Source organism: Aethalodelphis obliquidens, unplaced genomic scaffold (assembly GCF_003676395.1).
Source record: "Aethalodelphis obliquidens isolate GAN/ISIS:26980383/991018 unplaced genomic scaffold, ASM367639v1 scaffold2, whole genome shotgun sequence".
Classification (NCBI taxonomy): Eukaryota; Metazoa; Chordata; class Mammalia; order Artiodactyla; family Delphinidae; genus Aethalodelphis; species Aethalodelphis obliquidens.
The window spans coordinates 60,101,604-60,118,250 of NW_020837946.1; the positions used below are offsets into that span (position 1 = coordinate 60,101,604).

General features: G+C 45.9%; 2 protein-coding genes across 7 annotated transcripts in view; both read right to left on the reverse strand.

The window, feature by feature from the left end:
• Positions 1 to 1,520, reverse strand: part of DLX1 (distal-less homeobox 1) — a 3,834-nt gene extending 2,314 nt beyond the window's left edge. Inside the window, exons 1-2 of one of the 2 annotated variants that reach the window (XM_027115106.1) lie at positions 1,010 to 1,520; positions 144 to 343 (exon numbers count right to left, since the gene is read on the reverse strand). In XM_027115106.1, the coding sequence (XP_026970907.1) occupies positions 144 to 343; positions 1,010 to 1,322 (513 nt within the window). In that variant the 5' untranslated portion in view covers positions 1,323 to 1,520. The remainder of the gene's footprint in view (positions 1 to 143; positions 344 to 1,009) is intronic. The other variant, XM_027115114.1, reaches the window with a different exon arrangement.
• A 4,763-nt stretch (positions 1,521 to 6,283) lies between these two features.
• Positions 6,284 to 16,647, reverse strand: part of METAP1D (methionyl aminopeptidase type 1D, mitochondrial) — an 80,038-nt gene continuing 69,674 nt past the window's right edge. For 4 of the 5 annotated variants that reach the window (XM_027128232.1, XM_027128249.1, XM_027128258.1 and 1 more), the window contains 5 exons: positions 16,243 to 16,406; positions 9,200 to 9,297; positions 7,834 to 7,881; positions 6,859 to 6,937; positions 6,284 to 6,727 (listed from right to left, as the gene is read on the reverse strand). In XM_027128232.1, coding sequence (XP_026984033.1) covers positions 6,649 to 6,727; positions 6,859 to 6,937; positions 7,834 to 7,881; positions 9,200 to 9,297; positions 16,243 to 16,406 — 468 coding nt within the window. In that variant the 3' untranslated portion in view covers positions 6,284 to 6,648. The remainder of the gene's footprint in view (positions 6,728 to 6,858; positions 6,938 to 7,833; positions 7,882 to 9,199; positions 9,298 to 16,242; positions 16,407 to 16,647) is intronic. The other variant, XM_027128239.1, reaches the window with a different exon arrangement.

The following is a 16,647-nucleotide window of genomic DNA, read 5'->3' on the forward strand; positions in this document are numbered from 1 at the left end:
CACACACACACACACACACACACACACACACACACACACACACACACCGACCCCTGACGCCCAGAGAGCAAGAAATGAAGCTGCGGGTGCAGGTTGGCCGCGGGAAGCCTGCGTGGCGCCACAGTGGGGCAGCGCCGAGGTACCTGCGTCTGCGTGAGTCCCAAGGAGGCCGCGAGCTCCGCCCTCTCGGGCAGAGCTAGGTACTGAGTTTGCTGGAACCTGCGGTTCAAAGCCTGCAACTGCAAACTGGAATAAATCGTCCTGGGTTTGCGGATCTTTTTCCCCTTGCCATTGAAGCGCACTTCACCGCCTTCCACCACCGTGCTCTTCTCGGAGTCAGCCCCTGGAGGGACAGCAGAAGTGGGGGCCGTAGTTAAGGCGAGGGACTGCCTTTAGTGCGGGGAGCCCAGAGCAAGTGACCGCAGAGGGGTGGCAGAGGCAGGACCAGGAATGAGAACGCTCAAGAAACTCAGAAAGCCAGGGAAGGGTCCCGCCAAGTCCAAAGGGCCCGACCCCGGCCGCTGCAAGCGGACTGGGGCAGTTCCCAGGCGCGCAGCTCCTGCCTTTGCAGGGAAAGTTTGCTATTTTTACAGGCGGTAGTTGAGGTTTAATTACCCTTAATTGCATACATTGTTTACAGCGCTACACAACAAATAATTACCGAGACTAATAAGTGCACATGTGGGTTTCTGTTTTCCACCAAGGCATTGTGTGCTCGGCTCACGGAGCCACCCAGAGGCCCAGCCAGTGCCAGGGGACGCTCTCGGATTTATCCTTTGCTGGATAGTTGCAAGTTGCGTGGATATATATTTTTAAAATTTCTTTGCTATGACAGGGATTCATTTACTGATACCCAAAACCTTTCACTGCTCCGGCGCCCTCCCCACCCCCATCCCATGTCTCTCTCCTCCACTCCTCTCCCTCCTTTCTCTGTCTCTCCTCCTCCTCCTCTCTCTTCCCCCCCCTCCCTCCCTTCGCACCTCTTCCTCTCCCTGGCAGGCGCACGTACCTGGGTCCTCCAGGCGGCTCTGGGCGAGGCTGGCGCTGCCCGGGTAGGACTGCACCGAACTGATGTAGGGGCTGGACGCGTGGCTGCTGACCGAGTTGACGTAAGGGTAGCCCAGCGGTCGGGAGAAGGACGAGGCCGAGCTGTAGGCGCCGTCGGGCTGCGAATGGCCCGCCGAGTGTAAACAGTGCATGGAGTAGTGCCCGTGGGACATGGGAGAAGGAGACATTTGCTGGTTGGGTGGCCCAAACTCCATAAACACCGCCTTGCCCGACACGGGGCTGTTGAGACTCTCTGGCATGGTGGTCATGGTCATCTCTTCTCGCGGGGTCTGGGTGTGGGTCTCTCTCTCCTCTGCTTCCCTTTTGGGGGTCTCTGTGTTTCTCAGGACAGGAAGGAACCCAATTTAAGCGTAACAGGGGTTTTCACTTTCCATTCATAAGAAAATGGAGTTTGTCTCTTTGAAAAGTCTAAGCATGATGCTGCCGAGCTCCCCAAACTCGCTTCAAAGCTTTGACTCAGCCAAGGTCATAAATATTCATGAGCTGGCGGAGCTGATTGGTCCGCTGTCTTGCATAATCACCGGGGATTGGTCCGAGGCGCTCCGGCTCCGCTGGACTAGAGCGGGCGAGGCGGCCCGGCCTCGGGAGAGACGCATCCACACCTCTCGGCCGGGGCTCCTCTGCAACAGAGCAAGCAGCGTGGGGCGCACAATGGGCTGCGGCGTACGCGCCGGGACCTCCGCGGCCCGCGGCTCATCAGCCTCCCGCCTCCCCGGCGCGCCTTACTTCCCAGAAATCAACCAGTGGTTCGGCGCCGCCGCCCACCCCCTCCTACTGTCCCCACCCTCCGCCCACCCCCAACACCGGGGACCAGGGCAGTTTCTCCTAGCAATCGCCAGCCGGTCCGGTGCAGAGCTAGGGCGGCTCTGGAGCCCGGCCGCGGCCTCCCGTACGCGGAGTCGCGCAATGGGGGCGCCGGAGGCGGTCAACAGAGCGCTGTCCTCCCGAGAGTCTCGTGCCTAGCGCAGCACTCTCCCGGCGGCGCCTCCCTGTCCTGGGTCCGCTCTGCCACATCCCTGGGGGCGGGTTTGGGGCCCTCCGGCCGCACTCACTCACTCGGCCGCCGCGCCGCCGCCGCTCCCTAGGGCCCGCTCGCATTGCTCCAGGCCAAGCTGGCCACTCCAGTTCGAGGCTACACCGGTCTGATTAAAACAGTGCGCGCGGAGAGTCAGGAACCCGCGCTTCTCCTCCCAGGAAAGGCGACCGCACCGCCCCCTCCCCCCAACACCCACCTCCTGTTTCCCTCCCAACCTTCCTCCTCCTCCCCCCCGCCCCCGTCCATTCCCTCTGCGCCGAGCGCCCCGGCTCACTCGCCCCTAGGGCGCGGCACGGAGTGGAGCCTAGGAGCTGGCGGGCTCAGTTCTGCTTGAGCCGCGGACGCCAGGTGGTCATTTTCCGGCCTCCTGGGGTCTGGCGAGAGTACCCGGGGTGTAGGAGTCCTGGAGGATACCAAAACCCGCAGCAAAACCAGGCCAGTGGTAGGCTCGCTTGTCTGTGTGTGAACACGTCTCTCATTGTCACCCAGGATCCTCCTCATCTCCAGGGGTCAAAGCGGGCGCCACTGGGCCTGGGGTAGAGCTGGTGGAGGCAAAAGCTGCCGCGGCGCCTTCTATCTGCTGGGGCGCTAGGTACAGAAAAGTGCACATAAGCCCCCGCCGCCACCGCCACACAGCCACCCCCATGAGGCGTGGCGCGCACCACGCAGGCTGCCAAGGGGCTGTTGGTTCCCTATCCCGCCAGCCGCACGGTGAATCCCAAATTACTTTGTTAGGTAATTAGAAAGTGTTGATAATTATTTCTTTCATAATTTAGCGGTGTGACGGGAACAGGGAAATGATCTTGTGAAAGTTCACACGTGCAGATGTATTAGTTACTGATTCATTTGATTAAATGGTAGTCTCAAGTGCTCGGATCCGCAGCTGAAGGCGCCCCATTAGCATAACACTGATGTTTAATTTTCATATGCATAATTAGCCATATATTTAACACTAATAGCAACATGCAGCCTTTCAGCCTTAAACAGCCCAGGGTTTGATCTGGCCTGAGCTGAACCTTCGCCGAGGCACCTTCCCCTTTGTAGAGTGCGTAGTGATCACAGGACAAACCTCTGTAATCAAGCACATTTTGGCAGAGGGAACACCAATAAAAATGAACATTCAAAACAAATTACATCGGTGCTGTCGTTACAGATATTAGTGGAAGGGGCTTCTCTCTTTTAACTTCTGTAGCAGCAGCTGCTGCCCGGGGGAGTTCCTCTCCTTTGGTTTAAGGGTAAGATATTGGGGGGCAGAGATATTTCAGGCAGTGTGGTTGGAGCAAAAAATAAAAGCCAAGCAAAACGAAACAACCAATCCTCCAAACCAATAACGGGTTTGCCAACGTTTTAAAAGATTTTTCCTTCTTTCTTTCTTTTTCTTTTTTCTTTTATCTTCCCCCCCTCCCCACTTAATCGCCGAAGCACACGGTGAGGCTTTGTAGCAACAACCAGCTAATGACTCCGCCACCAGACAACTCCCGGAGCCGTTCCACTCCTCTTGTTTTCCGTGTTGCACTTGTGGTTTTAACTTCTCTCTCCTAGCGCCTGTTTTGGGGTGCGGAGTGCGGTGCGCCCTGCACCGCAGCTGATGCCACCCGGGCCCCTGGTCTCCCGCGCGCCTCATGGGCCCTGCCCACGTAAGTGATCGCCGCGGCTGGCGCGGGGCAGGGATTGGGACGGAGGGAAGCAAGGCTGGCGATTCCGGCTGCTCAGGGCAAGGCGTGAGGAAACCCGACGGCTGGTCTGCCCTGGGCCAGTTTATTCCAGAGAACTGCAGGGTGGGGAAAAGGGAGAAAGGCGGCCACAGGTCGCGACGGTCTATAGGGCTCTTTGCCGTTCACTTCTGGTGGGGGGGAAATCCAAGTCTTCCGCAGCGCAGGGGACAGGGCTGGCTCCAGGGAACAAAAGCCCCGCACGGGAAATGGTTTCAGAGCCTGGGTTATTTTAAAAATGAATTGTATCTGGGCGAGGGAGTGCCTACACTCCGGAATTATTTCTTAGCCCCAGAGAAGCAGGTTCGGGGAGGGGTGGCTGAGCCGGGGCCCTCGGGTGCTGAGACGCCCAGCCTCGACTAGCTTCTCCATGTGTGATCTTATCTCTATTCTAAGAGCCCAGGGTGGATCCCTCCCAACCCTCACCGCTAAGGCGACACCTGTTCTGAAACACCGGCTTGCTTAGATCTTCGCCTGTCCCAACTCAGAGAGGCAACAAAACTCTCTCAATTATCCTGAGAGCCCCGGATTCCGAGTAGGACCTGTAGGCGACACCACAGGACCGGGCACCTTGTGGTGTTAGCAGTAGTCATGCATGGCTGGAATCCCTGCAACCCAGGGTGAGGTTTGGGGCCAATTGAGTTGGCGGGATTGGGGGTGGGGACGTGGACAAGATATTTTAAAATCTGCTTCCAAATTTCAACTTCAAAGCATGTTAAACGGAGTTCATTCTAATTCAAGTTTGTTTCCTACGGAGCTGCTGACGATTGGCTGGTACTAGTATATATACATATATACGTATCATATTTAAACTTGAGGTTAGTCACCTTAATAAGTGGGATTATAAACCTGTCCCATAAATACCTCCACCTCGGGAAAATTACTGCACAAGCAGCGTGCTATCCCAGTGGCTCGTAAAATTCTGTGGTCCTAATGAAATTATTCTTGGGGAATCTCCGGGTAAACTGATCCGTAGATAAGATACTGGCTAATCGCTGCAATCTGACTAATCTAGGAGAGAAGTGAAGTCATTCTCTGGCAAAACTCTCCCAAGGCTATCTGGGCCTTGTTCCTCTCTAGAAAATTCGGGTTGTTCTGGGGCAGCAGCCTCAGTCTCTAGGCCTTTTCTTGGCCAACTCCCCGGCACCCTAAAGTTTTCCTGTGGGTCTTGTAAATCTTCAACCCCTCCCTCATCTTTTCCAGCTCTCAGGTCCACTAGAATCGGAATCCCCTCTGTCCAAATTCTACATCCCTGGACGCAGAGAAAGGGAGCTGGAAGGGTTGGCAGATGCCCATGAGAACCGAGTTCAGGGAAAAGCTTGAACTAGCCACTTTTCCAAGCACGCTCGTGGGCCTCAGTTTCCTATAACTTTTCCCACACTCTGAATGTCACATAGACGAGCTGGCTCTCCAGTCCTATCACATAGGCCACCTGTCATGGCAATTACAGGTGTCCACATCTCCTTGCTGGTCTGGAGCTGAGCCCAATCTCTGTTTAGTGGATAGCAGCTTTGTAAAACCCGCTTCAGAAGAAACAAGAGTTAGCACAAGCACTGACGGGTGGGACACCCTAAAACCATGACGGGGTGAAACGACTTTCTACATGGCTTGTTAGAAGCCCAGCCCTTTCCACCTCTGAGCCCAGGTGTGACGAGGTCCTGAGGAGCGAGCGCTAAGAAAGGCAGGGTACTGAGGGCGGTAATGAGCCTTGGGGGACGCAGAATGTGGACTCTTGGATTTCCTGCTTCTGAAGCAGGTGGAGCTGCTGGCAGGCTGAATCAGGGTTAAACTCGCCAGCTCCAATCCCGACTAACTAGGCCCTTGCCGTCAAAAGTTCCCGTGACTCCTCTTGCAGGGATGCTCTGGGTCTCCAGCGCATTAGCGCGGGTCTGAAGAGGGCCAGTATTGGAAGAGATCAATTTAGGTAGGAGACCCGCCAGACACCGCCCACATCTGGGCGGGTGGGACCGATGCTCCAATTCCTAGGGCGACAAACGGTCTAGCTTGCCTTCGTGTGTCGGAGGGAGGGTCTCTCAAATTTAACCTTTGGGATGGGCGCGCGGTGCGGGTTGAAGGCCAGGGAAGAGGAGCCGCACGGGACCAGGAAAGTCAAGTTTGGGGAGTGATAACCCCTGCAGAAGGGCCAGGCCCAGGGTCCAGTGGCAAGGAAATATTTGTAGCTAACTCCTCCACTGGCGGGCTAATCTTTTCATCGCGAAGCAGCTATGAAGGGGAAAGAACCGGAAGGGCTGGGGGCAGCTGGCCCCGCGAGCTCCCTCAGGGCTGGCCAGTGGGGGGGGGGGGGTCCAAAAGGGGGGAAGAAAGAGACTTAAAAAAAAATTCCTAACAGCTAGGCTCGGGCTCTTCTTTCTGCGCGCGCGTGTTAAAAGTTCAGAGACTCAAAAATTAACCACCTACCCTCTTACCCTAGTAACCTTCAGAGACGAAAGAGCACAAGACACAGCGGTTTTAGGAGGTGAAAGCTTTTTATTCGGGCAGTCAAGACAAGGGAAAGAGAAAGCTATGAATTTCTAGGAATCCCTCGTCTTCCAAATGAGGGCGTCCCCGCTCCCTTCCAGATGCGTTTCCCGCGTTGGGAAGCAGAGCCCGGCGCCAGGACCCGTCTTTACGAAGCCGCACGGCCACATCGGGGCCTCGGATCTGAGCTCTCAACGGCCACCAATCCCCACCGCGTTTTCCCAAGGCGCTACTAGGTGCTAGGTAGGTTACTGTGAGACCTGCCGTTAGCCTGTTTCTTCTCAAAGTTCTCCAGCTGGATTTCAGCAATTTCAGAAAAAAGGCGCCGGGTCTCTGCGACCTTTGGGTGGATCCTCAGGCCTCGTGGGGCAGTTTGGTCAGGATCTGCGCGCCCCCCGACGTGATGAGAACTGTGTGCTCGAACTGGGCCGACCTGAAACACACAAGGCAGCGATCAGCAAGCGCTCAAGCGCCTGCGGGGCGGGGAGTAGCAGCTCGCCCTCGTCGTCGGACGAACCTTCCCTTTCTATACAATTTAAAACAAACCGGGCAGAAAGCAAACACCTTTGATTGTCCAAGGAGACCACAGTCCATGCATCCTCCAGCACTTTAAATTCAGGGGATCCCTCGGTTATAATTGGCTCTGTAAGAGGGAAAATATTTACTGCAGTGATCTAATCAGATTCTTGTTAAACATTGTTTCGGCTGATTATCAAAAAAGAGAATAAAAAGGTTCTCCCCCCTCCCTCCAAGTGCTTCCCCCCACGGGCTCATGTTGTCATCTCGCAAGCGCTGATAATTGATGTTGCTTACATAGTATGCTACAAACCAAACAGTAGGAAGAGGAAACGCTATGGCATTCAAAAATGTTATGAAGTTGCCTAGTTCGTAATTCTTTTTAGAGGAAAAAAGGGCATTTTAATCAAGCCTTAATTAGGACCCTGTGGATAATAACCACCCAAACACCAGTCCCTCTCATGAATACCAGTCAGTTTTTAAAAATATTTGAATTTTTAAAACATGCTCAAAATGTTCATTAATCAGCAAATAACAATTTTCTTATTTCACTCTAATTGCTTCTCCATTAAGCCCCACAGTCAGAAATATGATGCCTTCAGGGTCTTAGGTGATTGGAATTTGGTGGTGACACCACTCACATGATCAGCCAGGAATGGGTTACCAGAGAGTATGTCACTAGCCGACAGGGAGCAAGGGACATAAATGCCTCTAGTTACTGGGTGTTAATGAAAAACAAAAACAAAAACACCCCACAAAACAACACAAAAAACCCAAATACCACATTACACTGGTAACAGAATTAAAAGGTTGGACGGCTGCCGTCTCCTAAATGTGTTGGTAAGTATCTGATTGAGGAAGATGGGGCTCGAGGATATTATTTAATCAGATTTACTATGCATCTGAATTATTTAATTATGCTGATTGGCTTTATTAGCCCTTCAACTGGACTGCCTGGCCTAGGCCAGCGCCGCTGCTTCCGCGAGGGATCCACTGCTCTCTGAAGAGGAGCTCAGCACTGACCTACGGTGAATGCCATGCCCTCCTCCATGCGTAGATCGCTGTCATTCGCTGTAAAACAGAAACAGAAAACAATGGGTGTGGGGAGCAGGAATGGGAAATGGAGAGGACAGAGAGAAATGGAATTAGAGGGGTTAGGCTACTCAAAAAACATGGTTATCTTATTTATTTTTTCTTCTAGGAAGAAAGGGTGGAGGTTTCTAGAATCCTGGGCGGTAGCTACCACCCATGGGTTAATAAGCACAGGGCTCCTAGGCCTCAGTCTTTGCATTTTCTGAGCTTGGGGTCAGGGTCCCTAGGAAGGGTGCACCAAGGCTAAGCAAAATCAGCCTGGGTGCTTGAGACACCTGTTGGGCACCCCCTCTCCACTGTCCCCTGGCCACTTGCTCTGAGGTCTCCTGGCTGCACTGGGTCCTGGACCTTGCCCTCCACACCTCCAACCCAAAGAGTAAGACATCTTGGGAACTGAGTCAAAGGGAAGGCAGGTTGGTAGAAAGCAAGAACAGGGGTGACTTGAAATATTTCCAGGTGTTGGCGCTGGGTAGGCACATGCCTGAGAGGCCCTTTCTGCACTCCAGCCTGGGCCTCTTATGAGCTGCCTCTGGTGGAGCTCTTTGGCCCAAAGGGAGTTCTGACTTGCTGAGTCTCTAGGGATCTTCCAGGGGATGGATTCCAGCCAGTAGTTCCTCCAGGGGCTGCTCCCACCGCAAGCACACAGGTCAAGGCTCTAGGGCCAACTTTCCTTTGGTCCCTGTCCAGGTATGCACCCCCCTTGGGGGCACTCCATAGAACTGCTTCCTACCCTAACCCAAATACCCCACCCTTTCTGGCCCACCCTTGCTTTCTCACTGTAGGGTACACATCCAGGCAGGGAAAAACAGGAGATTCTGGGGAAAGAACACAGGGTGGGTATAATCTAGAAATCACTAAGAGTACACGCTGCTAAATACATCAGCTGTCAACGCTGTGTAGGATGTAATGAAGTTTAACCACAACAGTCAGCGGTTTGAGAAGGGGGCAGAAAAAGAAAAACAGAAAACAGTCATATGTGTATGCTGCTGGGACATTGATGCTGTGGTGTTTTGTTTTCAGTAACTTTTTCTAGACAAATATCCCTCGTGCCTTCCAGCCATCACCCTTCAGGAGACAAAAAGCAAAACAAACCTTATTTTGGGACTGAAACGGCTGGGCTCTAATTCAATAACATAGTAATGTGCTGGTTACGATTAGGTAGGACCCCCCCATTCCCACCCACACACTCATAGGAAAGGATGACATTGTGGATTAAAAATTGCAGCAAGGGATTCAGGAGCAAAACTGCTTTATCCTGATTACATTCGATAAGCAGCTCCCAAACTAACTTTCTTACCATGATGCCAAATTTCTGGATGTCCATGAAAGTAAGATCCTATCCCATGTCCCACAAAATGTGGACAGACTTGCAAACCATTCTGATGAGTTATCTGGCTTTAAAAGTAACCAAACAAAATACTTAATTAAATTGGATCATTTTAAGTGCATACACAGATAAGACAAAGTCACTTCAAAATATTCTCTGAAAAAGAAAAAACTAAGTTATATTTAGGATAGTAACAACTTGTTTTCATTATTCTGGAAAATTTTTAAATTTTTGTCATAGCTTGTAACAACTCCCTCTGGATAATGAAGAAAAAAAAGGTGTGTATCTAATACAGTAATTTGCTTCATTTACTTTATTATTATTATTATTTTCTTTTTGCAGTATGCGGGCCTCTCACCGCTGTGGCCTCTCCTGCTGTGGAGCACAGGCTCCGGACGCACAGGCTCAGCGGCCATGGCTCACGGGCCCAGCCGCTCCGCGGCATGTGGGATCCTCCCGGACCGGGACATGAACCCGTGTCCCCTGCATCGGCAGGCAGACTCTCAACCACTGCGCCACCAGGGAGCCCTGCTTCATTTACTTTAGTACAGCATTCAAACAAGGCCACTTTTAGATGATGAGTGTGCAAGCACACATATATAGCTCAATATAACCAAGATACCTATACAGGTAATGCAGGTCATAAAAATCTGCCTGATTTGTATGGAGTTTCACAAAAAGGCTGTGCAAATTACCACTGGTTTGGGAACCAGACAAAAAAATTACAATCTGAAATGTGACTTCCTACTTCTATAATTCAGAACATTAAACATTTTACAAACAGACACACTCACACAAAAGGTCACATCTACTTTGTCAGTATTCTTGAAACACTCCAAAACTTTGTGATTATTTGGGATTTCTACTAAAGACTTACACCATTAACAAAATTCATAAAAAATGCTTTTTAATCGCTACGATGCTTAAGTGAAGCTAGTATTGTGATTCTTAATTCTTAATGCTTCATTAGTTACTTCTACATGCAAATCTTTTGGGTTCCGTCTATCCCATATAAGTGAAATCTTACAATCCAACCCTAAAATCTTCACCTACAAGGTTAAGAAGTCGTTTTTGCCATCAGGTGAACATGTTCATTTCTGGGAGCACCAGAAAGACAAGAACATACATATCATGAACAATCTATATTTTCATGTGAATGAAGGGCAAAGTGCCTTAACCCTAACCATAATAATGGACTGGGATTTACAGGCCCACTGTTTAAATTCTTAACAAAACCAAAGTTCTTAGATCCCAAACTAGAGGTTCCAACAGCCCTTTGGTTTAGTTTAACATGAACTCAAAGGCGTTTAGCCAGCATCTATATGAGCATTCCTGTCAATATACTTTTCTGTATACATTTTTAACCTTAATCTCCGGACCTGTAAAATGTCTTCACTTAGGCCAGGATGTCACTATAAATAGCAGGTGGGCAGCCTCTCATTCAGATTTAATTTCCATGTAACAGTGCAGAAATAGGTGAGCTATGCGTGTGTAGAGAGGAATGGTAACTGAATGCTTTTATCTCTTAAGTTGTTCTTTATGGTTATACTTATTTCTGTGTGTCTTTTCACTTTGGACAGGAGGTATTACAACTTTTCCAAGATGTTCCTATTTGTACCACACAATTTCTGAATAGAAACTCAGGATGGAGAGTGGATAGAGGGTGGAAGAGAGATTATTTAGTAAGATAAACTGATCTAGTATTTTTTTTTTACAAGAATGGGTTCTATCTAAACCTGTAAATTATGTTATCTATGTCCCAACAAACCTCAATAATTCTAAGAAGATTCATTATAAACTGTTCTATTTTCTTTTCTTAAAAAAACCAAACTAGTTTTTTGTTGTTGTTTTTGTTTTAAGGCTCTAACTGATTGGCAGGCATCACAGCTACGTCATAAATGTGTGTTACAATGGCAATCTTCATTTTAATTTCCGATGAGAGGAGAGGAAGAAAGCCCACTCTGAAAAAACACCTGGGGTCCCTCCCCCCTCCCCCATGCCTCTCATTCCTCTTCATAAAAGAAGCTGTGCAATTACTAGGTGGCTAAAGATATCTGAGTGCATTCTACAACAATTTACTGCCTGGATCCTGCTGGAACTTCTGGTATTAGGAGGATCATAGAATGTATGTGCCATGGATGCAAAGGTCAGAGGATTTCACAGCTGTGTGGGAAGAGGAAAAGAACAGGACAAATTTCCCTCAGTTCCTTGGTTGAGCACCCATCTCAGTGCTTGATTCTCACGAACTAAGTAAACACGCCTGTCTGCTTTTTAGGGTATTCTCCTTTTGGATTGGTAGTTCGCTTTTTAACGCATACTTCCTGGGACTGAATGGAAGAAAATCTCATGAATATTTCTAATTACTGTTGAAAAGCGTACCCCTTCTACTATTCTACTATATACTGTTCTTCTATTTTGGAATATAAGGGAAGCACAAGATTATGTACCTGATTCTAGGGTTTAAATCTAACTTTGTGGAGGTAATCCAAGCAATTTGTAGTAGCAAATTCCACTCTAACATGGAATCAAGTGGCTAGGATCCCTAGCTGTGGCATGGGAAAGTGGAGCACACGTGCTTCTCGTGACTGGTGTGTTGGGGGAAATGGAAGCTGTTGGGTGGGCAGGGGTGCCCAAGAAGTACACAACTGCTCCCCAACACCAGCCATCGAGGGTCATGACCCGTTTCTGAGCATGAGGGTCTTCCTGCCTTGGACATTTCACAGATGAAATCTGCCTTCTTTTTGTTAAAATCTACCAAAAGAGCGCTCCTGGTATTAGCTCTTCTGTTCTGATTTTCTCTAATTAAAAACTTTCTAAGACAGCCACTCACCTGAGCCTGAGTACATCTATGATGTGAAGCCCTTCAGATGGAATATTTGGGGAGGAGAGGAGGGGAGAGGAGGAAGGAGATGTATAAAAGTAGTTTATGAACTCACCTGAAAATTATACTGTATTATTACAGGTACGGTTTAGAGTTGAAAGAAAAATCTCTCTAAAGGAATTTCATCTTGTGATCATTTTCTTAATTTAATTCCCTTTCATGAGATAGTTTTCCTCAATTGAAGTTTTGTCTAGATAAATTAAAATCCTTGATACACTTAAACTACATTTTATGACTAAAAATACATTCCCCAAGAGGGCAGAGGAGTATTATATTTAAGTACATACTCTTCTAAAGAAATAAAAATGCACATGAAAATTGTTTTATTACCATTTTCTCATGAACTCTATAAACAGCACTGATTTCCAAATGGTCACATCTCTAATTAAAAGATCTCAAATGGCACCTGACTTTCTAAGTTATGGAATTTTACTTTACTCTTTCCAGATTTTTATTTTAAGCAGTAGTTTTGAATGCAGGAATGCACAAATTCAAGGATTCCCTTTAATGACAAGGAATGTTTAAGTACAATTAGTAATATTTTTGAAAGCCAACAACTGTTTTCTAAAAGAGTGGTACATTTTTTTGTTTCAAACTGGATCACAAATTACTGTATTTTTCTTACAATAGTGCTGAACTTTTATTTGAGGTTTTCTGTTTCTGAAAAGCAGACATGATGGATGGAAATAAAAGATAATTTATTGCAATGCTTACTTTCATGTGCAGAGAGAAGCAGTGTAATTGTAATTTACAGTAGCTGTCAAGAAAAATCCATCACAGATGACATTAAAATGACTTATTTTGCCTGAGCCACTTATTGTTTAAATGTGCATAATCTAATAGAAAGAGATTTTTAAAAATCTGCTTTATATTCTTCTAAATTAATATCAAAACATATACTTATGAATTAAACATTAAAAACCATTCATTGATCCTTTCATCATGACATTTACAAGTATAAGTTTAAATTATTTTTGATTGAGCTGTCACATATTTGTGATGCATGAATCTACACATTCACAATATCTTCATATGTACAGCTCATATCATCTAGAGGTAATTACAAAAATACAAATTTAGAAATATTTTAAAGCAAATGCAAGTCCAGTGAGTATAATAACACTGTAACCTAAAGATCACTAGCTATCCCTCACGAGGCAGAAGGGCACACAGAGAACTCTTTTCATTAAAGTCTTTTAGCCAATACTTCTTCAGAGATACCATCCTATCCTTTAGGTTTCAGAAAATTTCAAAATTTCCTATAAAGATCACCAGGTTTTTGGTGACATAATACTACTGAAAGATGCTTGAATGTGCTTTTCATGGTGTATCAGTAGAGGGAGGCTATGCAAAAGATGGTGAGTATCTTAAAATAAACGAGGCTGAGTTGAAAGATGTTTGTCAACTTTCGGTCTGTAATGATTCCGAGTATTTTTGGCTTAAAGGTGGAGACTGTTTGTTTATTTACTCCCTTGAGATTTTGCCTGAATGAGAAAAGGCGAAATAATAGATGTCCAGAAACATTGCCTTAACACATCAGAACAAACATTTGTTAGAAGTGGGGCCAGTTTCCTCCTCAGTGGCAGACGTAGACCATCTAAATAATGAAATGCATTAGGGTAAAGGAAAAAGTTCATTGTCTGTTATTTTTCACATAGTTTCGTAAGTGCAGTCCTCGGGACTGATCTGGTTTTCAAAGGAGCTTGTACATGCAAATTCATCCTCTGCGAAAACTGACCTTTGTATCCAGATAGCTAAAATCCAATGTCACTTTCAATTTTACTCTTCTTCTTCTTCTTTTTTTTATGTAGCTAGAATTAATGTAGTGAATATGTAATGAAATGCATTATCCTGCACGGGGATTTATCAGATTTTCCGACTGAATGCTATGCTTTGCTAGTACTAGCTGGAGTTCACCTGCATGTTGGTGTGGCGTGTGGCTCTTTTTTGTAAAGAGTTAAGTCGTACACAAAAAAAGGGAACAAAGGTCAGCACCCAGCCGCCACTTGAATGTGAGATTTTTCTTTTTATTCCCCTTGATGTATACTAGGCTCTGTGTTATTAGTCTTAATGATGGAAAATTGTAGTGTTGATACAAATCTTTTTTTCAAAGTAGTAGGCGGGAGCTCCATTTGTTAGTAAGTTTTTTTGTGACTAAAAGCCACGGACAGTACATTTATGTAGCAGTAAAAGGCCTAGATGCTCTTTCCATAGCAGAGCTAATTATTCCTACTGTGACCTTACTGATCTAGCCTGTTCCTAGTACATCTCATCTGCACGCCTGTTCCTCTGTGTAGATGGTGTCAGAGAATATGAAAAACCCTATAATGAAACCATTTTCATGATGGAGAAAGGCTACTGGAGTTGCACTTGCTACAAAGAGGCTCAATTATATGAGTAATTGTGATAATTTTCTACATTCATAGCCTTCAATGGGGAAAAAAGAATGAGAGCCACAAAGGAAAATTACTTTAACAAGAAAGTACAGAGAGTAAAAATGGAAGAAGAGACAAAAAAGGGGAAAAAATAACCAGAAAAAAAGTTTAAAAAATAGATCTGGAGGGAGGAATAGCGAGACAGGGAGAACAACAGAAATGCTCAAAAGCCCATGTGCAGCTGTGTTGCACAATTAAATTGAATTTTTTTTTCTGCAGTTGATGAATGTGACTACTGCAAATGTGCCTCTGTAGTTAGCTATCATTTGTTGTTCCGTGACAGGAAAAGGATAATTACCTCTCAGAGAGAATCAAAGGCTGACATGCCCTTTAGACACAGCCATGAATGCAGAGCTCGATAGAATGCTTGAATAAGAATCTAGTGTTCTCTGCCCCCTTCTACTGAAGAATAAATTTTGTTAAAATGCAAGAGCACCACCAGTAAATTTGTTGAACCCTAGGTGTTCAAAAATATGAGGTACATCTATCGACTCATCCCATTTGCAAAAATAAAACTGCATTTTGAATTCATTTCTATTATATTCATGGACAGTAAGATAGTGAGATATGCATTAAATTTCTTTTCTCAGTAGGGGTCTGATTCAACATTTCCTATGAAAGAACAGAGAGACACTATCCTTTTTTCCCAGGCTAGTTAGCCTATAATTTAAAACTGTCAAAAACACAATTTTGTTCAAAGTCTTCAATAAAAGCTTCTCGCATATAACCCAAAGAGATTTTACTAAAGTTTGATTCAGACACTGAATCACTGTTACAATATTTTTAAAGCCATAAATGCATTTAACTTATATTTTACTGCCTTTTTTCTTAAAGTGTTTGAAGGCTTACAAAGAAAAAAGGCAGCATCTTTTCAAGGTGACTAAGCCTTCCATCCTTCAGACAAATGGGAAGTATTCAATGGTTCATATTAATGAGAACAGTACTTTAAAAGGTACTGATGTGATCATCTTTAACAAAATATGTTACTGTTAAATGAAAACACATATTCTGTATGTCTACTTCAAAACAGTTATGGGGAAGAAAAAGAGATCTAAAGTAGGTAACGGATTACAAAGAAAAGTCTTGAATTCGGAAAATACACACACTCTCAAAAAGCAAGCATAGAAGCCTGTGTGGAAAGTAAACAATGGTTTATAGGAAAAATGAACCAGACCAAAAAAAAAAAAGATCACCTTTTCAGGCTGTTTGTTAATCCACCAGTTTGAAAGGTAAGGCTTGCTTGAGCTAATAATGCTTTTCATCTTTCTATCACAGGAATATGTTTCACTTCATGCCTTTATAAAATCTAGCTTTTCTCCTGTCTCACTGTCCAAGAGTTGGGATACTTACCCCTTCTTAGTTACTCCTTCCACGTTTGGTGTGATTTTGAATATAGGAACACTACAGACCAACATGTCAAGCTAAAAGTAAAGCGGTCACATAAATATTGCTTGCCGGTTCTATAAGTTTCTTTGCTGACCTGATATAATTCACTTAAAAAAAATTTTTTTTTTTTTAAACTCAGGGAACAACACAGCAGCCTGGCAGTTCACATACTGATATCAGACTGAAATGATGGTTCTGAATGGTAAATGATGGTTCTGAATAGTAAAACATGTCATCAACTTTATACCAAGCCACCAATAACCTTTGTACCATTTGCCAACCCTCCCTTTACTTGTCAGTGTAAGGCTTACCTGATTGTGTTTCCAATTACAGAGAAGGGAGCCCCCGCTCTGCAAGCAGCAATTGCTTCGTCTCTACACCTCCTGGCAACCTCCACTAACTTTTTACCACATTCATCCACATTGCCCACCAAAAATGTTTCAGAGGTGTCTCCATGGTAGCCATTGTAGTAAACCTAAACACAGGCAGAAATTTAAAAATATGTCCTTGTTTAAAAATCTACTCTCCTAAAGTCTACATTGCATTCATTTATGTATTTAGTAGATTCATGTGTTTCACCCTTCCAGAATTACTGTCAAGTTTACCTACAAAAAAAGAAGAAATAGCCTTATAGAAATTACGAAGAGGAAGACACGCAATGATATTGCAAGATTTTAAAATAAATTTGTGACTAGTATGGCTATTTCAGCATTAGG